Here is a 23,852-nt window from a genome sequence, read left to right on the forward strand (position 1 = left end):
TAGTCTGCACATGCCTGAGTACCAAGGGAAGGATGAATAAGCATCCTCAGCTCAGTTTAAGCGCAAGTTTCTAACTGTGCAGTCATACTATTCAGCAGTGAATGATTTTTACATGTATGTATCCCACAGGTTGCCATGTTACTAGCAGTAAGATACACATTTTACTTGTACTTGATTGTGAGAATGCTGAGGACGTTTAGTTTGACAGTTTTTTGGTTTTTTTTTAAAAAGCTTTATTCCACACACATTGTCACAGATCTGTATTAAAATTATACATATATATTTATAGATAGATACATGTATTACTTAACTGCAGTCACTTCTCCAAAGAGGTCTAAACACTTGTTTTCCTCAGTAAAATCCAAACAACATGGCATGGCTTTGTTTCATTAGAAAACTTCACTTCCACCTGTGGAAGATCTAATGAAAGTTTTTCTCTGGGGTTATTAGTACAGGACAGATGCAGCCCCATGTGCTATTCCATAGAGATTTTGACTAGCAGCTTGCAATGAAGTATGATGTTTCTTTCCGAGGCCTTGGGAAAGAGCATGGGAAAAGCATATGGGTACAGCCATTAGAATTAACAGGTTCAGTACTTCGTATCTCCAACAAAGTTATTTCCTTGCTGAAACAGAGATTAGTCATTATTGACCTGAAGTATCTGTTCTCAGCTGCATGGAAGTAATGCTATTACACATGCAGTAAGCTCAATGAACAATTTGTATGAAGTTTACTATTCGTATTTTAAACTTCAAGAAATGCTTGTGTACTGGGGAAGGAGTTTTAGCACAATATTCATGTGCATAAAGGCAGGCCTGATAAAGACTATGTGGGCTTACAGTCACTTGGGGCACAGTTGCTCAATATTAAAATATAATTGAGCACTAGGAGACAGCCTTATATTGTGATGTCTGTAATAGAATTGCTCCAGCATGCAACCAGAGCATTCAATGTCATGTTACAAATCCCCAGGAACCACTGCAACACTGGCTCACATACCTTGCTTGTGCTGTTCCTGCGTGCTGGCCTCCCCCAGAGCCACAGTGCCGGATTGTAAGTGGAGAACTCATCATTCAAGCAAAAAAAATCCATTTCCCTACTGTGTTGTCGTGTATTCGATTTGGATATATACAGAGAATCTATCAGATAGTAATTAAAATTATTCAAAGAAAAAAATATCTTTAACAAAAAAAAACAACAACCTATTACACTTTGCATTAGTTAATGATGGTTGCTTCCTAGTGTGTACAGTGAAGCAGAGAGGGAGTTAAAACTCTAAACCTCACAATTTTGGGTTTTGTTAATCAAATGCTTGCATAGCTATAGAAATGTCAATTACAACGTTATACTCTTCAATTAAACTAGTTATTTTGCTAATCTGCATTCCAGTACAAGGTTCGGGTTCTTTTAATCACAACTCTTCTGTACAAAGTCTTACTTTAAATTAAAGCTGAAGCAAGCATTTCAAATTAATTCCCCCCCCACCACCACCTGATTTAATCTTTCTATATACATTTCCTTGCTTGCTTAATGCTCAGCAAAATCTAACAATTTGAACCTCTACCTGAATTTCACTGGATTATTAACTGCTAAATTTGTATTCTGTCAGGTGAAACAAGGATTTACTGCTTCACAGCATGAGAAGTCTCCTCAGGTGACTGTAGCTCCAGCAGGAAATGCACTCAGTGAGGACACCTGTTCTAGTCATAACTCCATCATACAAAATGAAATGGAAGAAATTGAAAAATTCTTGAATTTGGAACGAGTTCATTCAGCAAAAAAAAGAAAATATGAAGGAGGCCAGTGAGGATCAGTGGCAGGAGATGAAAAGCATGTCTTTTAAGCATAGATAAATCACTTGCCTAAACCAGATTTGCAGAGGTATTCCTATGGAACATAGCATGCATGCACTGTGCTTTCATATATAATACAGCATATAGACCTAGTCATGTTTAGAAATGGATGCAATCCCTGCTAATAACATTAGTTCCCTGTCTCTGCAATCAAATCCCGGTTATTATGGACTTTTCCCCAAAGTTAAGAAGTTCACAAGTTAATGTTTTAATAGCCATTAAGTAAAACTAAACGATTACTTAAGAGTTCCCTTTTGGTCCTCAGAAGCCTGGCAGAAATACTTTGTTTTCTGTGTCAACTGCTCGCTCAGTTTTCAAACTAGATCAGCTGCAACTGTTTCAAAATAAAAAGGTTTCTACAAACACAACAACTTACAGCAGTTCTGAGTGGCAGAACAGGAAAATCTGCTTACCTTTACTGCTAAATTATTTAAATATATGTTGTAGTTGATCCTGTATCAAGAATGTCTCTTTTGACACTAAAGCATCTGATACGATTAACTTCTACCTGGTTCACATTTTTTCTCCTGTAGGCTATAAGGGAAATTTTCCCTTACTTTACAATTACCTGCACTATCATTTTTCTGATCTCCCTTCCTCGCTCCCCACACCTCTTGCAAAGAAAGACATTCTTGTTGAAGTTCACAATACGAAGAAGAGAAGCATAATCAATATTGCTACTGTTAGTTGTTGCGATTTATGTAAGAAAATCAACAGAAAGCATTTTCCCATGTTTGTTTTATTGCCTTTTGTCCTGTTGCAATTTAGAATATTTAGCTTCCTTAAACCAATTGCAGATATTTTGGAAACATTCAAAATTATCAAAGTTTTGAATAAATTTCATCTATAGTGACATTACTAGGTAAAAAAAAAAAAAAAATTTTAGGTGTCTGAGAGACTGAGGAGACTGTTTTTCACTTGATTCAAGTTTTGTTTCCAGGTGTTTAGAGTGTCATACAATTGCTGCCACTGCTGCTTTCCAAAGGTCCGATGTGTGCTGTGACTAGAGAAGTAAAACAGAATTGGAAGATGATTACTAGCTGTCATAATCACCTAGTAATTCTTTTATAGCACTACTTTACTCTCACAAATGAATAGGAAAATTTTTATTTTCCCTATATAAGGGGCTCCACTTAATCATTTAAGAGAATCCTTTAGCCTTCCCAAATATTTAAAGCAGCAACAGTCATTAGTATTCGTGTCACTATTAGATCATTAAATGAAATGCGCTGGAAAGTAGGACTCTTTCATTAAATAAGTTAATCACATTCAGTGTGAGCTTTAATAAAATTATGATAAATAGCAACTATTTAACTACCAGCAACTGACAGGAACAATACCTTGTTTCTAGTTAAAATACTCTACAAATATAAGTTGAATTATTAGAACACAGTAAGTTCTGCAAAATGCTATGAAGAATTAAGTCTTACCTGACAACTACTTTCCTCTGTGTCTGATCTATTTTGCAGTATACCATCTTTGTCTTTACAGCTGCAAAAAAGCAATGCTGTTTTGAGCAATGTTCTCAAGATAGTGCAAAGGTATTAAACTGCATAAAAACTATTAAAAGTTAAATCAATACAAAGATGAAACCACAGCAGTTCATTTAATACAGGTTTGCTGTTGGTTTTAACAGTCTAGTAGGCAGAAAAGCAAAATGATGGAATAAGATGAAGGCCATGCATGAACCCTGTTGTTTGTTGCCTACCTATTAAAGCAATATCCTGTACAGTTTTTATGAACTTCTCTCCCCTACAAACACATCCTGTTTTAATGACAGCAAAGAGAACCAGATAACAAACCTGCAAACAAGTTACTAGTTCTATAAAAAAATTATATGAAATATAGTTCCTGTCACTGGAAAGGAAAACACTGTTTAAGAGACGCAGTTAGGCTTGGTTTTGAGCATAAAGTTTTGCAGCCATATCTTGTAACAAACGCAGAAATTAAAAATTAGTATTTTCCTTAATATTTAACATTAGCTGAGAAGACTATAAATAGTATTGTTCATTAGTACTGGGTAAATTATGGTACTGCGGTTCTTACCATCAATAACAAATGCCTCTACATCATCAGCTCCAATCTGCAGTTCCTGTTGCATTGTGTCAAATGATATTTCTTTATTCTCTACAGCCATTCCCATGAAAGTAAGTAGCCTCATTTTTGCCATATTGTGTTCGTGCAACAAGCCTGTGTAAAAGTGTTGACAGCTTATGAATTATAACTCAGTAGCTCATTGTTTTCCATGTTATTCTTAATACATGCTTCCAATAATCTAAAATTTATTTCACATGAAGAAAATATTCCATCTGTCCTGATAAACATTTTTTGAGGTATAACATCAGTTCCTGGATCTTCCTTATGCTTTGTTAAAACAGGTAATTTAGTTCTGAATTCACCAAGACTCAGTTGTTGTCAAGTGAAAGGTCAAAAATACCTATGAAAGTGATGCACAGAGGTTTTTTTAAACATTAAAAACATCACCTGAACAAAATTTTAGGTGGCAAGGGTGCAAGTGAATGTCTCTGTTCATCTGGAAGAACAGCAATGCAAGAACAAGTGGAATATCCATAAATGGTAATGTCAAAACCCTCTTACAGCCTCACCACGCGTGCTCATGTAGTTGCTTGAAAATAAACCTTTCTCACTAATGGTTCAGCAACATAACATTTTTGTGCCAGAAGAATATGTTTTGGCACCAAATTAACTGTTATATCACAGCAAAAAAGCATCACATGTCACATATGTGCTTACAGTATCTAGCATGGCAATAAAGTGCTCTTCAAGAATAGAGGAAGAGTTATTAAAAGTTAGGGTAGATCTTTCACATGATTGTATGAATGGAAACACAAGGCATTGAGCCAAAGGCCTGCACACCTCAGAGGCTGCTTTCCTGAAAAAAAAGCAAAACCCTAGGTCAACAAAGTTGAGACACTCAGATGAACCGAGGTATTCCTTAATCCAGGCTCTGCGTGATACCAACAATGGTTATGGGGAAGTTTCTTTAAAATGAGTATCAAACATTTTGTTTCAAAATAACATTATAAACATTCACATTGCTTCAGTAAACAAGTTAATTTTGGAATTTACAACATCCATTTGCTAACAGGAAAGCCCATTAGTGCACGACATCATGTTGTTTTAATTAGCTATAATTATGATGCAGGTTCCCTGTTTGGCACTGATTCAACAAAAACACGATCATAATTCATGCAAATGAGGAGCACCAGCAACTATACCTAACTGGGTTTAATGGAACTCTACAAGCATCAAAAAATCAATTAGCACACATTAACCCTAATTAACAAATGCAAATGAGATGCTGATTAACTTTCTGAAAAAGACTGCAGATTAGATGTGGCCATGTTAGGGCGATTCAGTTGACACAGACGATTCTACTGCTGGCCTAAATTGTCAGCATTAATAAAACAACAAATGGTCACAAACGGACACCACCTGTAGGAGCTTCTCTGCACCAGTTTAGACTAGTCCTAATCCAGAGAAAGTTAGAACTAAAGACAATGCTGCACTGGCACTAAGATCCTATTACTGATACCATTTATTTTAAAGCCAAATATGTTGGCAACTTGTTAAAAAATGAAAAAATAATCTTTAAAGCATGGTTAAAAATATGTTTGTTTCTCGCAACAGATCACAAGTGCCCCGGAGAATTTTGGAATGCCTCATCTAGTAATTGTATTGTTCCTACAGCAAATTGCCCTTGTTTTTTGAAGGCATGGCTGAAACACTCAGACGAAGTTCCTAGCATTCTGACCTAACCTGCCTCAGAAACCCCATCTTGTCCACTGCTCAGAGACATTCAGAATTTTCTGAGTACAACATAAAGCAGGTGAGAAATCAAGATAACTGGAAGTAAGGCTGTCAAAACAGTTGAGTTTCAAAGTTTCAAACCAGTTACACAAATACTTAAGGGTTTTACTATTGGAAATGCGCACACTGTAAATTCGCAGAGGTAAACACAGATACAGGGAGGCAGAGCAAAAGAAATCATGACTATGGTACAATGTATAATTAATGCCAACTATATATGTAATTAACCTCCCATAACTTTATTCAAATGTTACCGTAACAGCATTTTCAGCAAATACTTCTGTGCACAACTAACATAAGCCATTTCAATACATAAAAATAATTACATTGCAAACCCCACTTTCCGCTAAGAAAGAATGGTGTTAAGATGTCTACCCAAGTAATGTGCAAATACATATGACAGAAGGTGTGCTTATTCTACATACATATTTACAAACTACCACAAACTTGCTGCTAATTTTATCCATGGAAAAAATCACACTGGCATTTCCATCATTTTAATACCTGAAGTACCAGCATTTTAAAGCTTTGAGGGTAATTATTCTCAAAATTATACCACACTCCATTAAACAAAATAATGCTTCCTTTTAAAGGCTGCACTAAACTCTGTTTTAGCAAAACTCTGCCTTTCCCTAAATGGATTCAGCCAGTGTTGAAGTGTCATTTCAAAATCAAAGTTATAAAAACAAAACAGAAAAAAATAACCCCAACCCTAATTTTTATGGAAGCATTCATTCATTACCAATATGTCAAAACCTTAATGCAGTAATAAAAAAATCTGCATCATTGAGCAATTTCTGCATTGTCGCTGACCCCTGTCCTAAAAAGCTAGAATATAAAAAATGTAATTTTAATGCATGCAATACCTTATGAACCAGTGCTCCTTTGAAACAGTCAATTACACATCAACGGGGGAGTGTCAAAGTGTTAATTACTACTCCTTTTTTCCACAGTGTGTAAATAAAGAGGGTGCTGACATTAACATTCCATCACATCACTTCATGTGATGAAACAAATTAACTGGGACAGACTGAGGCTTGCTAGCTCTAATACATAGCACATACAGACACACACACTATTTTACATGTTTTATCTTACTTCTCCTGAACAGTATTTGCTGCTATAGAGTTATTAATCATAAAAAAAAAACCTGTAAGAGATTTTACAAACTGCTGGCTTACTCTACAGTTATGATCTCTGGCCTACACTAGATCACCACTGCATTAAAATTCTCTCCTGAAAGGTTTAAGAGAAAAGAAATGGGGAAAAAGAACAGTTCGTCCTAGCAGAACAACCCACAGTCAGATGGTCCACGTATGATCCAGTAGAGCTTAGGCTGTACAAGCTGTAATCCATTCGGAATAATTCTCATTAAATTTCCTTGGCTTCAAACTAAAGCACTAAGCAGCTTCTATATCTTATGCCATGTATAATAGTTAGAAATGGAATGATCTGAAAACTTACCAAGGGAGTCAATGAAGTCTTTGTTGTTCTGATAAAACTTGACATAGGATGCTAGTTTAGCACTTACAAAAATGGTCAAAAGCTAGAAGATGGAAAACAAATAGAAGAACAGTTTAAATATGATCTATGTCTCCCTTTCTGCATGCTGGACAGATTATATATATATATATATAAAAACTCTTAGCATTCAACAGAAAAATAAACCATTAAGAGCTAAAATTATGTCTGCCGTCAACAGCTGAGGGCAATCTGTGCTGGGCTTACTTCCCTTTGTCAGGCTTGAAAGGCATTTTGCTAAAGAGCTCATGTGAGGACAAGTCTTGCAACTGAGTTTCTGAAACTTCTGAAGGGAAACATTTCACATGGCATCTTTAATTCTAAAAGCATTAAAAGAAATCGTACATTGCAGCTCAGTATTACTGACAAAGGCAATTATTTGAATGAATTTCAAAAGACATGATCAAAACCCAGAACTCTACAGACACCAAACCATCTTCCTAAAAACAAGTTACTTACATCATGAATAAGTTCTCCTTCCAAAAATTTCACGGGTTTTAAGGCAAGAAGATGATCAAAGAGAAAGGTATTTGGATCCTTCAGTGCTCGTACAATACATCTAATGAGAAAAGGAAAATGCTTGTTTTTACAGCAGTACACATTTTTAGGAGGAAGTGCAACTCAATTTGTTGTTCCCTGCTTTCAAGAAAAAGCCCAAGGGTTTTCAACTCTTCTTAAATGTAAGATATTTCACATTCCAATTTTAACCTTCATTTTCACAGACAGAAGAAAAAAAGAATAGAAAGCATTAAAGAATTTGCCCAGCATCACAAAAGAGATTTTCCAGGTGGTAAGACTACAATCACCCTACTGTTTCCATCTATGCATTTATTTCCAGCCCAGCCTTCATTCCTAGAGGTATTTTTACTGTTGTCCTAAAATTTCATAGAACTAAGCTGTTTAGGAAGATTACTTATACTTGCATATGTGACACAAAACAGAGAAAACCCCAACACCAAACACTGAAACCGATAAATCATAGGCCTCCTAGCTCTAGACTATAAACAGACCTAAAGGGTTTCTAGAACTGTAGACTAAAGCTTTTGGTCTGTGGCACAAGAGAAACCCTGGCCTAGACCACCACCCGGCCACATAAATACCCCCAGGAGAAGCCAAGGTTGCACAGACACTGCAGTACGAGAAACCCTAGGCAGATGCGTTCTTCTGGAGGTAAAAGGCCTCAGATCGCTGTAGGGTAAGTCAACGAGGTTTTCATTTATGCACAGACACTTTGATTTTCAAACTGACTCATCCTGATTCTCCTCCATGCTCAAGCATAAACAACTCCCTTGAAAACTGTTGGCTGTACACACCCGGCAGAGCCCCACAACTTAATAAAAAAATCTAATTCCCAAGGTAGAATGTCAAAATACAAGCTTTTACTCCTTTGGCCAATGGGGAAAACACACTGTTAAGAATCAATTTACTGTCCGATAAGTAAGTTTATTTCTGTGCAGGTCACATCCTTAGTACTTGCTCATAGAAAAGAGAGCAAGCATTTTTTTTTTCCAACAGAATCTGCTATCTGCAAAGAACACTGAATATTAGAGAATCAGACAATCAGTAAGTAAAAAATGGAACTAAAGAATACCCATTCAAATTCTGATTGCACAGTTGATTTAAATGGAGTCAAGGTTGATCCCTGTCTCAGCAGTGACCAGAACACACCTATGCACTTGCACAATGGAGTAAGCCTGGCTCTGCCTAGAAACAACTCAACCTAGTGTAGAGTGCAGAAATAAACCCTTCACTAAGTCAGCCAGGCTACAGAAGAGGCTGCAGCAGGGCCCTTGCCTGCCAGGCCATGTGACACTCTTCAACAGTAAGGCAATCAACATACTGTAGCAACTGATGAAAAGCTACTTTTAAGGAAAGTGGGAAGTCAGTATTACCTGTGAGCATCAACTCTAGCCTGGGAAGCATTGTCCTCTGTGTAACTTCCTAGTAGTTCCACCATTACTTTTGCTGCAGTGTCACTGTAGAAGAAAAATAAAGTTACCTCAGGACTGCTGAAAAAGATACAGTTCAAACAAGACACTCAAATGTTTCAGTAATTCCATTACAACATTATAGGTCAAATTAAATTACACTTGAAAAAGATGTAGATGATCCATTTTTGTTCTAGTGGAGAGAACCAATTAACTAGATGTATTCTTTCAATTCTTGTTCTACAAAATTGTTTATCTTCACCCTTCATTTCATTCTCTTAAATTGATAAATTACCTGCTGGTTATGGAAAAAGCTTTCTGAGGTAGGAACAGCTTTATATGGTTCACCAGAATGCTCTTTTTATGCACATCTGGATTTAATCACTGCACAATAAGTAGCCCTGCAAAGTTTATTTGAAAGGTAAAATGGCATATCTTAAAGAATATTTACGGTCAGGAAAATGACTGTATAAAAGCTGCTTTTTCTTCTTTCAGAGATTCTCTCTTCCAAGTATTCAGAGTGAGAGCTGCTCATTTTACTGAGGAATTTAAGCAGCCAGCACTTAAGATCAGCTTAGGCTGCTGTAAAGCAAGCAGCTTCCAGTGCTGCTTTGACAGACAGCTTTCAGAAACACAATTCATCCAAAGAAAATGGAGCCTTGTCTACCCACCTGATTATTTTGTGAACAGCAGCTCATCAATGTTACTGCAAACCAGCTCCAAGACTGTTACTGTGTCACTTCAACAGATTTGGATTTATTTTCACTTAACAGTTTTCACCACTAGTGAGGCCAAGAGCTGCTGGTGGTTTTCATAGTATTTTCAGCAAAAAAACATACATACTGAATATGCTCTGTATACACACACAAAAAGCTATTTCCTGTTTCTCATGGAATTCTTGTTAACTATTAAAATAGAAGGTGTGACAGTTATTCTGTACAGAGAATAGCTTTTGTTGACACCATCTTACCACCTCCTTTGAACAAGAGAGGGTGTGGAGGTAGATACCACCACAGCTCAGAAGCGAGACACATCCACAACTGAGTAACACGAACACGTGCTTTGCATAAGACCCCACACACATACAGAGACTGGAAACTACTTGAGGTACTTCCTCAGTGGACAGGAGGAAAGCTGGATACTACTCTCCAGAGTACAGCGAGTTACAGTGTAAAGATAAGCTCTTCCTTCAAAGTAGCTCATTTTCAGATACAACAGATTTCCCCATGTGGTCTAATAGCCTACAGAATTTTCCTTAAAAGAATAAAAATTATAAGGCTCAAGAATAAAGATTCAATTCACTTTAATTACTTAGGTTAATGGTATATATTACAGAGGGAAGGAACAAACCAGCACAACACTCCCAGTACATGCTGTTGTGTGCTGTGAGACAGGTTTAACTCATATAGCAGCACAGGTTGGAGTGGTTTTACAATACAATGACACCATCTTTATGCAGGTACTTATTTTAAATCTCACAATAAGCCCATCTGACAGCTTCTCTAAAGGGTGAGGTTTTGTGTTTCTACAGAATTTACCAGATCTCACAGATGTGCAGTACAAATACGAAGACATCAGGGGAAGCAAGTGATACCATATGTAACTTGGATGTACACTGAGTCAAGACACTTTAAGGCACCTTTAGATCCCAGCTATTATCCCAGAACTGTGTTCAGGGATCGAAACATGAATGAAATGTTTGTCATAGAAGTCCAGCACTGAAGAGGTCAGCTCACATTTGTCATGCCAACTGACACTGGTGTGTAGAGGAACTGATAGCTCTGTATCAGTGAAAAAATTTAATTCAGACAGCTTTATATAGGAGGGAACCATTTGCATATAAAGCAATCAGTGACAGACTATGACTTTTGCATTTATGAGATCTTATCAACACTAGATGTTCTAGTGAAGACAAAAAACCAATTTAATACAGGACTGATACCATATAGACATTCAAACAAGGAGACTCAGCTCATGTGCTATTCAACCTAACAATACCAGACTCCTTATTTAATAGAAGCCTTCAGTAGTTGTTCTTGTACACTTCAGAACTGTGGTACAGATTTCTGGAACTTTTCCTCTCCTCCCATTCCCTTATGAGCAAAACCAGAAAACTATGCATTAAACGAATTTCAAATAGTATTTGTAATCCCCCCCACCTTTTTTTTCTTTTTAAAGTGAGGAAGAAGTGGAATCTTTCACTTGTATTTCTAAGAAACATCAGAATGCTCCAAGACTATTACCCCTGAACTTCCAGTACTAAGTTCTTGTGAACCTCAGCAAGTATGGCAGGCCTTTTAATCTTACTTGTTCTATTCACTGTCAGGCTACTACCGTAAGTTAGGGTGTTTAATGCAGGAACATGGATCACTATTTTACCAAAGCTCATTGCTAAATGCGTCTCACCTAAGATGCAAATGTGAACATTTTTTTCTAGCAAGATAGCTTGCACAAATACTAGCTACTCTTGCCAGTCTAGATATGCAACTTGACAAAAAGCCAGTAAGAATAGAAGTTAGGGTGGATAAAAGAAAAAAAAAAAAAAACAACAAACAAACCACAAAGCATTCAGAGACTTGGTAAGTTGTTGGAATCAAGTCCCTCTACATAACATGATACTAAATGGAATTAAAATTAAATGAAACAATTATTTTACAGGTGCCTGACATGCTAAGCTTTTTGGGACATGTATTAAGAACCAGTCCTGAGTGTAAACTTGGGCAGGCCTAATCCTGCTCTGAACCCTGCCAGGTCCATGGCAGAGGACAGCTGTAAATTGCACAAGGCTGGTGCCTGGCAGGGCTGCACAGCACAACCGGCTGCATGCAAGGCATGCGTGCCTATAAAACTCCATCTGTAACTGGAAAAGAACACGGGTTTTGTTACCTTGCAACTTCATACCAACACAGCTATGAAAATGCTGAAAACTAAAGCAGCCACACAAAATTACTGCAGAACCTTTATGGCAAGGAGAACAGTCAGCAGAGAATTAAGACTCATCTCTTGCAATGTTCAGCTACCAAACATAGCTCTCAGAAACAAGCCACACCAGCCATCTGTTTTCCAGCCACCACCACCAATTTTCTTCAGTTGATTATGGGAAAGATAAAACTCCCTCTTCAAAGAGATTAAGATGATTTTTGTCATCAGAAAGAAGAAACTTCAACTGGACACTGACTAGAAAAGATCTGAAAAATCAAGCGTTCTCTTACCACTGCAGGAAAATGAACACCACACATAGTATCTGCATGATCTAATTATCAGGAGCTACGTATCTGTTTACTACCAACTTATCCACTCAGGAAAAGTCTCTTCGCTATGGAAAAACACCTCTTCTGCCACAATGAAAAAAGTTAAAATATAAAACAAACAAAAAAAGTTACACTCGATTGTTTCCAACAATGTATTCTTCTCCCATCACTCCAACATGGTAACTGAGGTATGATTTTTATTACTTACTTTTCAGTTCCCACTACCTTCCCATACTGCTAGATAGAGCAACATTCCTGAGTGCTAAAGCTGGAATGCTGCTGTGAGTTTCCCATACTATAGCAAATACTGCCCAGTGATCTAGGAGAGTGAACCAGGAGGTGCCAGGGCCACTTCTGGTTTTCCTTTCTGGATAGAAGTGTAAGTGCTCTGAAACATTGCTCCATTCAGTGCAAAGCTTGCTGCACCAGATGGTAAGGACACTGAGTACAGGAGTAACATACTACAGGATCTGTGAAAGTTTTTAACGCTCAAGTTAAAAATACCACTTATTACTAGTAAGCAGAACCCATTTGGTAGCAATGTTATTGGCAGTACTGGAAATAAAAAATCCAGATTTGATAACAGGACTAGCTAAAAGCAGCCATTAAGAATGGGAATTAAGCTAGTTAAAACCTCTCAATAAATCAGTAAGATGACAAGTGTTTAAAAGAGTAAGCGTGTTATAGAGTATCAGTTTAGTATTTCTGAAACAAAGTAAGCACTAAGCCACCTATAAGATCTGATTAACATTTCTGAAATTATTTTTACCATTTGAAATCTTTCATACCAGACTACCAATGCAAAAGTATTTTAATGTTAGTGACAGGAACAAGAATTCCCAATGACGCTGTAGTAGCTCACAGCTCCATGAGGATTAATCATCACTAAATTGAGGTTAGCTAAAAATGATCCTGCTATGCTGATGTAGCATTTCTAGGCTACCATTTCATCAGGCCAGAATAAGCTAACTCTCCTGCCAGAAGAAACTCTCTTCCTCCTAGGACAGCTCAACACTTGCCTTTTTTAACCCCTGGCAAGGCCACCTCCCCAGTCCAGTCCTCTGTGCAGTTACACATATGCCGACACCAGCACACATGCGCACAGGTACTGGTACCAGGAAGGGACAGGACAGAATTGTTTCCTCTGCAGCAGGACAAGGCTATACAAATGTTCTGCCAATGGTGTAAGTCAGCAGTGTAGAGGTCCTGATGCTGCCCCACTATGAAAACTAAAACAAACCTCACTAAACTAACTCAGAAAACACAGAGAAGGGGAATGGTGGAAGGAAGCAACACATATCCCAAACTACAGCAGGGACAATTCAGATAAGCTGAAAACTGTTGTGGAACTACTCGCTGAAACCACTTCTGGATACCAGCCCATCTCTACAACCCTGGCCAGTGCAGTCAATACACCATATCACATCTCTTAAGATAGATTGATGACAAGTCTCGGTTAAGACGTTAATTTAGAGACGTGATACACACGGGATTACTTTGCATGCCAGAAGACACTGGTCTGCCAAGTCTGTTAGATCAAAGATGATGCTTATGATCCAGGATAATAATTTAAAATGGCCAAGCAGGTATTCTGTGGACATTAATTTCCATGACAAGTGGAAAGCTCTGTCCTTAAGGTAACATTTACATAAAAAGACTGATTCTGTTAACTGTGATTGATAAGCCTCCCAGCATCATTAAGTAAGAGACAGCACTGCTATGCACTAAAATGTCAAAAGTGTAATTAAATAATAAACTTGGCATGCATGATGCTACAATGCTCAGAGATTAATATTTATAGAAAGGAATAGTTTTATTTTGGGAGTCTGCTGTTTGCAGCTAATTCACTACTAACTTTAATATTCTTGAAAACACTGGTATAATGCAAGAGTGCTTAAGGACATCAAAAGAAGAAAACCTAGGTGTATTTGGACAACCGATGCAGCTTAATTTTAAAAGCACCATGAGAAATACTTTCCTTACAGATCACTTACAATGCATCAACTTAAAATATAGTGGTCTAGTATCTTATCACATCTTTCATACCTTTTTTTGCAGTCTACCAGGACATCATACAGCAGTCTCAGGAGAGTATGCTTTTTCTCAGTGCCAAGATTCCAGTCAGAAATCCATTTTCGGACCTAAGTAGAATACAAAGTGAAAAAGAAGCACTGGGGAAAAGACTAAAATAACCCTGAAAATATTTCTCATTTCCTCTCAAGCCGAAAAGGATTGAAAAGATCTTGCATTGGGATTTCTCCTTTGGGTCCTCTGACTCTCCATGCAGAACCTGGAAGTTCTCCCATGAGAAGCCAGACACCTATGCTCTCCCTGTTACTTCCTAAGTAAGGATGAGTGATTCTAATACACTCTGATTCCAGAGCAAGGGACAAGAACTTGATGCCTCACTCCTGATCAAAGCTTCTCACTTTCATTACTATCACAGGAATCAAACTGACACATCTAACCACATTCAGCATCTGAAACAGAAAATAAATGACAACTTGATTTAGATTCTGCAGACTATCTTTAAATAAGAAATATCTTTAAAAGATAAGAAATTCTGTAGCCTGCATTTTTCATTTCACAAAGCTCTGGCAATTTATAACTGCAATGGTCTGTATCAACTGTGACTAATATTTAGTGAGATGCAACATGGTTAATGCAAAGGCTGTAACTTGAAGCACCACATTAATTACCTGATCTAGTTCAGTTGGAATGTACTGGATGGCACCACATGACGAGGCTACTTTAAGAAGGCTGCAGTACACGGTGTATCTCACAGGAGTGTTCTTATCCATACCATGGAAGAGATTGCTCAGCCTAAACCACAAAAAATGAACAACTGAGTTAAAGAGCTTTCCAAAAACATTATTGGGGTGCACACAGATGTTTTTATTAAGATGAAGGTTAAAAAAAAAAACAAAAAGTGCTTCCTTCAACAGAGAAACTTTGATTTAAAGACATACAAGGTCTTTAATATCTCTGCAAGATACCATTGCCTTGCTTTCCTCTGCACAATACTTACAGCTGCAATCTAAGAGATGGGCGCTCTCCTTCCCGAAATTTTACTAACTTCTCACACAAGTTTTCAATCAGTGCTTCTTGTTTGTCAGGTTCCAGGATAAGCAGCAAAGAGACTACACTGTTCATCACACTCTCAACATCTGTGCAAAACAAAACAGGCAGCTGTTTAAAACAGCAAGCAGCATTCATCAGTAGCTATTCAGTGCTGGAGAGTTACTTCTGTTATGAATGATTATTTGGCATTGGCAAGAACTGTAAAAGAGAGGAAATGCCAAGACAACCAACATGGATATTCATCAGAATGTACCAGAGATTTGGTTCATGTAGTCTTTCACCAACATATCTCCACATAAAGCAAAAATTACCATTCTGAGGTCAAAGTGGAATTTGGTATTGGGTATCCTGCTCTGAATTCTCTGTTCACACATAAGAGAAGTCAGAGGAACTTCAGGTTTTGGTCTTAAACAGCAGCTTCAAGAAAACTGCTGCAGGGTTCTACAGAGAATACTAACACCTAATGCTCAAATACAGTAAAACATTTCACAAGGATATACCCACATACAAGAAGCACAAGAGATACCCAGATCACAGGGAAAATGCCTGCAAGAACAAAGTATATTCAAAAGCCCCCTCCCCCCCCAGCTCCTGTTTTAAGCACAGTGTTCTACCCCCTCCAAACAGGACCAGGCAAGTTTGTGTTTTCTTTTCACAGTCTGCCCAAATATCAGTTACAGAAAGGATAAGAACAAAATTCCTTACATATGGAAAATACTGTTATTCCCCGAAATGACACCTGACCATCAAACAGCAGAGCAACAGCTTCTCTAGTATGTCATATTAATTTGCCTACAGTAAAAGGCAACATGAAAAATCATTTTGAGTACTCCTTCTTAGATGAACCAAGTGTTCCTTCAAACAACACATTATTCCTATCAGCTGTTGATTTTTTTACACGCAAAAGTTCTAAATGGAACAAGTATGTTGGTACAGTGCACAGCAGGCACATACATGTTTAAGGCTACCTCAGCATTATCTGTGTCATTAAAACACACTGTTACAATTTCTAAGGATCTACAGCCCTAACTCAGTAACACTTAGTGACTATTGAAAATCCTAATGTTTTCAGACAATAAACAGAATAGTTTGGGTTGGAAGGGATTTTAAAGCAGTTCCAACCCCCTGCCATGGTCAGGGACACCTTCCACTAGACCAGGTTGCTCCAAGCCCTGTCCAACCTGGCCTTGAACACTGCCAGGGATGGGGAAGCCACAATGTCTCTGAGCAACTTGTGTCAGGGCCTCACCACCCTCACAGTAGAGAACTTCTTCCTAACACCTAATCTCAATCTCCCCTCTGACAGTTTAAAGCCATTCCCCTTGTCCTATCCCTGCATGCCCTTGTAAAGCGCCCCTCTCCGGCTTTCTTGTTGGCCCCTTCATGCACTGGAAGGCTGCTATAAGGTCTCCCTGTTTATCAATTTATCTCCCTATTTAATCAATGTTTAAGCCTTAAAATTTCTACTTACATGTGCCTAGTCCTGATTTTTGTTGTTACTTTATTGTTTCTTGATCTGCGGCATCACAGCCATTAACTGACGGCAAATCTTGGTTTTATTATACTTTTTTTTTTTTTTCAGAGACAAAACCTGTTTTACACACGACTCCTTGTGCCCCCATAACAAGCACAGTCTAGCTCAACTCCTGACTCCTTCAAAGGGTGCTAGATGATTGGAAAGGGAGGGGCAGCACTCATGCAAATTTTACATGGTAATGACGAAATAAGCTAAGCATTTCCAGTTTTATAAAGATGCACGTTAACATGCAAGGCAGGCAACATACCTCTAAATTCTGCCAACCATTACTGTTTGAAAGCACTGATGGCAGTATGTTTAGCAAAACCAGCAAGATTTAATGATGCAAACCTTTGTCATCTTCTTTCAAGCACACATCACAAAATTCAATGATCTGTGCCAAGTCCACATGAAGTCCACCTTCAGCGTTTTCTTCAGAGATTTCTGCTCCTTTGGATTTCAGGTAAGCTCGAAGTTCTGCAGCCTTAAAACAAAAAACAAAGACAACACACACAAAAGTTTGTGAAGGGCAAAGTCAAAGTAGTGAAATTTCTTGATGACTTTTGTTCTCCAGCCACTCCTTTGCTCCCACCACTTGCTCGCACTTCCTCTCACTTTCCTCTACTTGCCTTGTATCCTACAATACTCCCTCTCCTCCACTTTAAGGCACCCAAATCCCAAACATTGACCCAGCATAAGATGGTGCAGTAACTGAACAGACCACATAACTGTTGAGCTTTCTCACAGTATGAACATGTCACTTATGGGTAGCTAGAGCACAGCAGGCCTAGTAAGTTTTCATCACAAAGATGCTTTCCTTTTTAATCTTTTTTATCTTTCACAGCCTTTGAAACTTCAGGCAAAACAATAAAACCATTTAGTTTGTCTCTTCACCAGAAAAAAAAAAAAAGGGTATAAACCAAACCACTTCAGAGGAAGCAGAACTTACTTCTTCACACAAGTCAGAGCCAGTTCCCACTGCCATGCGATGACCCACCTCACCTTGTTAGAACTTAAGCCTACACCAAGAAATATCTTTCCCTCAGCAACAGGCCTACACATTCACATTCACCCATGGCTTTAGCAGCAGAACCACAACGCACAATCCCTCAGAAGCAATCTGAATGAGGCCACACAACTTTTGGCAGAGGGGGACTCCAACCAGGCTGCTACCCTGACACCATGCGTCGCTGACATCAAGCTCAATGTCAATTCATTACAGAACCATAAGACACAGCTGAATGCTCTAGGACCCTTTACGGTACTGGAGATGTTTCAGATGGGTATTTACTAGATGTTTTGGCAAGTGAAAACTGAAGACTTGCAGTTGCGTATGCAGTTCCTGAAGATTTCTGTGTATACATACACATTGCTTTTAAAAGACACTGGAAACAACAAACCCTACAACTCAAATACGAAACAAAAAAAGATCTTACAGAGAAACCCCACAGTTCCCATGCCTGTGGCGCTCCCAGCCTCATAGGAACGCTCCAGCCCGCACCTGAACTAGTTTCCCTCTCCTAAATAAAAGTGTACTCCTGAGGGGAGATGAGGCCAAAGTCCCGAGAGATGAAGGACTGGAAGAGGGACGCTACAGCCACACACTTATCTGTCGGGCTCGGGCTCGGGCCCGGGCCCCGCTCCTCCCGCCCCGCGCAGGCCTCCGCAGCCCGGACCCGCTTCCCCGCCCCGGCCTCCCCGCTCCGCTCCCCGACCTGATCCTCCTCCGTGATGTCGATGAAGGCCGGGACACTCATGGCTGCAGAGGCTGCCGCTGCCGACCTGAGCACGCCGCCCGCACCGGAAAGGCACCGCCACTTCCGGCACCGCGCGCCGGCCACTTCCGCTTCCCCTTCTCCGCCTCTGGGAGCGGGTCTCTCGAGCTCCTCCCCGCCCGTCGCGCGCAGCTGGGCGGGGTCGGCTTCGGCCGTTGGCTGTGAGGTGGGCGGCGGGAAGCACGAGCGTCTGGCCGTGCCTCGCTCCGCACGGGGCTGTCCGGGCCCTCCGCAGCCCTGGAGTCCGCCTCACGGTGTGCTCGTGGCAGCGGACAGCGCCGCTTCAGTGCTCCTGTGTGGCGCAGAAGGGAGTAGCTGGCCGCCTTCAGCCAGGTATCCCCATGGGTGCTTGTGCCTGGGTGCGGCTGGTGTTCCACTGATCCCACGTGGAAAGAAAAACGTTTCTTTTCCCTTTCCGTCTAAAAGTTTTATTTCCAGCCCCCGGAAAAAAAAACAAAAAACAAAAAAACCAAAAAACAACAAACTACCCAGAAAACAACCAACCAGGCTGAGTTCTTACATAGTCCTTTTTTCTGGAAAAGTTTAAATAATAGACGCAGCTTTGATATGTTGAGAGTGGAATGTGGTCAGAGAAAGGGCAAGAGTTCCTCACCAGACACAAGTAAGCTGTTGCTTAATTTTGTCTTGCCACCTGAGCTCATACTCCAACTGAAAGTAATGAATTGAGACTTGGTGTATTGCGTGCTTTTCCACCCAAAGAATATGAAATCTATTCAACAGCTCTGGCACAGCAGCAGGCACATAGCTTGACTTTTCCTGACATTTCAAAGGCTAAAATGAAAGCTGGGAAAAAGAAAACTACAAGAAATCTTCCCTGTGACTTATGCTAAGCATTCAGTGGATACAGAAATTTAGAGTACACTTATGCAGGTTCACGACTATTTGGGTTAATTATTTTCTGAATAATTAATTATTTAATAACTCATTTAATAAGAGCTGCAAGGTTTTGAGAGAAGGCTTTGTGGATGGCCTTGAAGTCAAGTCCCTGATAGGAAATAATTACATGAGCTACACAGGGCCTGGAGGTAGTGTTCTGTGCTTCAAGAGTTTAAATAAATAATCTGCAATATCAGAAAAGTTACTGACTTACTGATCATGCCACTGAGTGCCTTCCTAATGTTGACACTGCTTAGCAAAAAGTGCCTTGCTCTGCTGTTGGCGAAAACACTCATTTAGCCCCAGTTTTGCAAAGGAGATATTAGGAATAAATATGGAAACACAAATAAAAAGAGGGCTTAATGGTGTCATTTGGTGTTCTCAGTGGTTTATGTTTAGAAATAATTTACACAAACCAGAGACTGGTTGAATGTTAATGGCAGCCTTGGATTTTTCAAAGAGGTTTGCCAATATATTGGCAGGAAACCAGAAAAACCTAGCAACTGATAACAAACTCAAGGGATGGCTAGACTAAAGGATGCCACTCCAGACAGCTGCTGTGCTTAAAACCCAGCAGATGCTATTTTTGTTGTCTTGGAAATTCCCTGTGGAAATTCTTAATTCCTCAGGAAAACAAGTCTTGCTGGATTCAGCTCCACTGGCCAGTGACTGCGAGTGCCACCCCTCCTGCAAAAGCTGAAAAAAACTGAATTCTGCCGTGGAGTTACTGGGTTAGGCTTGGGGTTGCAGGAATCAAAGACCCAGCCTGAGGTTTGGGGGAATATGGTGAGCTTGTAGTACAGCCTTTGCATTTTTTAGCTCTGTGTGCTGAGTTTTACACGTTTGTATCACGTCTTACACACATAGCATGATTCTATCACCTGCTTTTGTTTTGGATCACCAAACTTTTCGGGAACTGTTTCTAATGTTGGTTTTATATAAAATATGTAGAAGATATTGGGAGCACCAGCAGTTTCCACCTTTTATCAGTAGGGGTTGAATTAATTATTAGTCCTATCACCTTACTATCATTATACCCACCATAGTTTGCAGAGACAAATAAAAGTATCTCTTAAAAACTTACCTAACTTTTTAAAGTCAGTAAGAATCCTGTACACAAACATCCCTTTTCTGTTTTTTTTTCTCACCTACAAACCTGACCAAGTAGTGACTAGACTTAATTACAGAGTCTGAGCCAGAGCAGGGGAGGCGCCTGCTTGTGAGTTTCCACAGCACTGGGTACAACAAACCCGATAAAGGCGCACACTGTCTTTCATAAAGTCCATGACTCAAATTAGTTTTGATCATCTACATGCTTGTATTACTTCTGAATAATGGTTAAACTCTTAATTTTTCTATCATCCAAATCCTGGCTAATGAATTTATTCCAGCTTGAGCAGTATTTTTTAAATAAAATCCCTATTTAACTGGTGCATTCTTTTCACTAAAAGTCTTTTTAATATGTTAGTACTACCCGATTGATAGTTTTACAAGTATTTTGTAGGCCAGCATTCTAGAACGTATAGGTGGATATAGAGATGGATTTCTCTTTTATGTGCCTAATCTGGAAAGGGATCTGATTTTCAGAGGATGAGTGTCTAAACCTTTTTAACGTCCAGATGACTTTCGTCTAGGACTGCTTAATATACTGCGGAGAGAAGAAAGGTAACTTGGCAGCCAGCATGCTGGGGGCATAGGGATATATCATCCCTTTGATTTGCACAGATCTTTAGGAGACAATTCAGGTGCCCAGTATCTGGGATATCGTGCATAGCTGCAGGGTGCCATGAGTCTCCTATAAATGCCACACTGTGCCTGAGATGCCTGATGCAGATGTCTCAGGTACCCCAGGGTATATAAATGAATAAATAACACAAGTTGCATCAGGCATTGACTCCCAACCTCACTGCCTGCTTTTTGTTTAGGTAGTGCACCCAGATGGAGGTTTGTTGTATATTATGCTAAATATAAAAAAATAAAATAACCATTGATCATGCTGGGTAGACAGGACATGACTCTAAAGAGCTCTGCTGAAATATCCACATATGGTATGTTGCATGATACTTTATTTGTCCCAGATGAATTGAGATGATAGGTGATAGCTGGGATCTGAACTTGTGCATCAGGAAGTCCACTTTGAATATAAAGGGGGCAGTATATGTTTTGTGAACCTACCAATGTAAAGAGGATGTAGTGGAAGAATGGGTTACAGTTTTATTGGAATGATGACATTTCTGTGGAAATGAGGCAGTTGTTTATAGCCCTGCCTGCAGCTTGCGAAGTCAGGTCAGAAACGGGGCGTGGATGGGGTTAAAGCTCCAGCGGGGGCTGCCAGGGTGGGTGCAGTAGGGCTGGGGAGCCTCAGCCAGGCACTGCCCTGCAGGCTGGGGTGGAGCAGTGCCTCAGGGCCAGGCAACAGAAGGAACCCCGAAGGAGGTCACTTGCAGTTTCACAAATGGCTGAGGGGTGTGGGACTCTGTGTGTATGTTTGTATGTATACACATGGAGAAAGAAACATCCAAGTCTCAGCTGGCACCCACTATAAACTGTTTTGTTTTGATTCTGTAGGCAAACCAGAGGGAGAGAAAGAGAGGTGGAGGCTGCAGAAGTGGCATTCTGTCCTGTGTATTTGGAACATAGTGACTGAAGAGAACAAAGTTATCCAGGTGGCACATCTTAAAAGCATTCTTTATGGAGGCAGTAGCTCTTTGAAATCCCCAGACAGCTTTTGAAAGTAAAGTATTTAGAATTTGCTCTAGAAACTGACCACTTTTTGTTAAAAGCATTGATGAAACAGATTCTTAATATAGAAACGAAGTACAGAGTTTATGATCATATAATTTTTATTTTTCAGAGTTGGTTTTTTTTTCTTTTTTTTTTATACCTCGGTATCTGTAGTGATGAGATGAAAGATGAGGTGACTCAGGAGAACTGGGTAAGGATAACTGCCTTCTGTGAAAACTGGCTGATGGCAGCTATAGACCTTTTCATTCCTGTACTGTAGTACTTTTTGTGCTGAGTGCCCTCTTGAGGTCTTGGGCACACAGTGACCTGAACAAATGCCGGGTAGTGTGGCTGTACCTGAGGCGTCCCTAAGTCCTTCCTTTAAGAGTTTTCCCTCTCTTTTTCTGTCCTTTGGGAGAGAAGTTCAGACCTAGTCTGGGGGAACACAATTAAGTCAGCTTTTAATTTAAGACAGAATTATGGACAACAAGTTCTTCAGGTTAAAAAATAATTAAGAACTTCAATCAAAACCCCAATGAGCCAAACTTAATCTGTTTCAGATTCAGCAGCTTTGCTTAGCTTTATCGATATATAAAAATGTGCTTCCTACTTATGTTTCTGGTTTTTCACTAGTTCTGGCTGACACTAAAGGGAAAATCTCTTCTCAGAAGACGTAGCAGAGATCTCAGGAGGAAGCCTGTTGTCCTTATTCTTCCAACTAAGCTCTGTAGTTGGAGGAACTCTGGATGACTTCAGAAAGTACAGTAACTTTCAGGTGCTTATCTGGTTTTCTTACAAACTGTAAATTCTCTGCATTTGCCCACTTACTCAAATTCTCCCCCCAGAATACCTGCATTTATCCTGACCAGCATGCTATCTTCATTCAACGCATTTGTTATATATCCTGAGTTTAAGAAGTAGAATTCAATATTGTGTCATTATTAGCAATATTTGGTTCTGCCATGATTAATTTTGCCTTTGAAAAACCTTTAGAAATATATTTTGTTTGGACTCTAAATGTACTTATTTTGCTGCTAATGTAGCAGGTGTTATTCTTAACCATTTTTTTGAGAAATCTTAAATTTAGAGGAAATGAGCACTCGATTATTTAAATTTCCTGAGATTAGAGGAAGAACACTTTGCCAAACAATGCCTCTTCACTTCAAAACCTCTCCCCATAAATTACGTTAGGAGATCTTATTAAAAGTCTGTAAAAATTTCCTATTAAAAATGGTTGATTGCAGTCCAGACCATCACAGCTTTTGTGCTTTCAGTGAAATACCACAGCTGTCGCAAAGAAATATATTGTGAGACAAAAGGTTTTGTTTCCTTAGTCATAAATTATTTTGGTGATGCCTGAAGTAAGATAAAACTTTCACTTATGTTTGAGTGAAGGAAGATTTCCAGTGATAACTTGTTCAAAAATCTATAAAAAGAATATAAGAATGTAGATCTAGATAGCAAATTAGAATCAG

The 23,852-nt window shown here is 39.2% G+C and overlaps 2 protein-coding genes and 1 long non-coding RNA gene across 4 annotated transcripts in view; 2 read left to right on the forward strand and 1 right to left on the reverse strand.

Moving 5' to 3' along the window:
- CCDC73 (coiled-coil domain containing 73) overlaps positions 1 to 1,927 on the forward strand; it is an 80,100-nt gene extending 78,173 nt beyond the window's left edge. For both annotated transcript variants that reach the window (XM_057410971.1, XM_057410973.1), the window contains one exon: positions 1,610 to 1,927. In XM_057410971.1, coding sequence (XP_057266954.1) covers positions 1,610 to 1,807 — 198 coding nt within the window. In that variant the 3' untranslated portion in view covers positions 1,808 to 1,927. The remainder of the gene's footprint in view (positions 1 to 1,609) is intronic.
- Positions 1,928 to 2,575: 648 nt separating this feature from the next.
- Positions 2,576 to 18,808, reverse strand: EIF3M (eukaryotic translation initiation factor 3 subunit M). Its single transcript, XM_057410974.1, has 11 exons — positions 18,697 to 18,808; positions 17,333 to 17,465; positions 15,413 to 15,551; positions 15,084 to 15,207; positions 14,431 to 14,525; positions 9,098 to 9,181; positions 7,665 to 7,764; positions 7,149 to 7,230; positions 3,900 to 4,043; positions 3,284 to 3,344; positions 2,576 to 2,856 (listed from the first exon to the last, which is right to left on the reverse strand). Exons 1-11 carry the CDS (start codon positions 18,736 to 18,738, stop codon positions 2,736 to 2,738), a joined length of 1,125 nt encoding a protein of 374 aa, XP_057266957.1. The 5' UTR covers positions 18,739 to 18,808; the 3' UTR covers positions 2,576 to 2,735.
- Positions 18,809 to 22,079: 3,271 nt separating this feature from the next.
- On the forward strand, positions 22,080 to 23,269 carry LOC130600050 (uncharacterized). The gene is made up of 3 exons (XR_008972356.1): positions 22,080 to 22,175; positions 22,222 to 22,319; positions 23,011 to 23,269. It is a non-coding gene; the product is annotated as an uncharacterized LOC130600050 (long non-coding RNA).
- Positions 23,270 to 23,852: the final 583 nt, after the last annotated feature.

This window comes from Pezoporus wallicus, unplaced genomic scaffold, assembly GCF_028554395.1.
Source record: "Pezoporus wallicus isolate ANWC-B61680 ecotype Strahan unplaced genomic scaffold, APGP_CSIRO_Pwel_v1 contig_5958, whole genome shotgun sequence".
Classification (NCBI taxonomy): Eukaryota; Metazoa; Chordata; class Aves; order Psittaciformes; family Psittacidae; genus Pezoporus; species Pezoporus wallicus.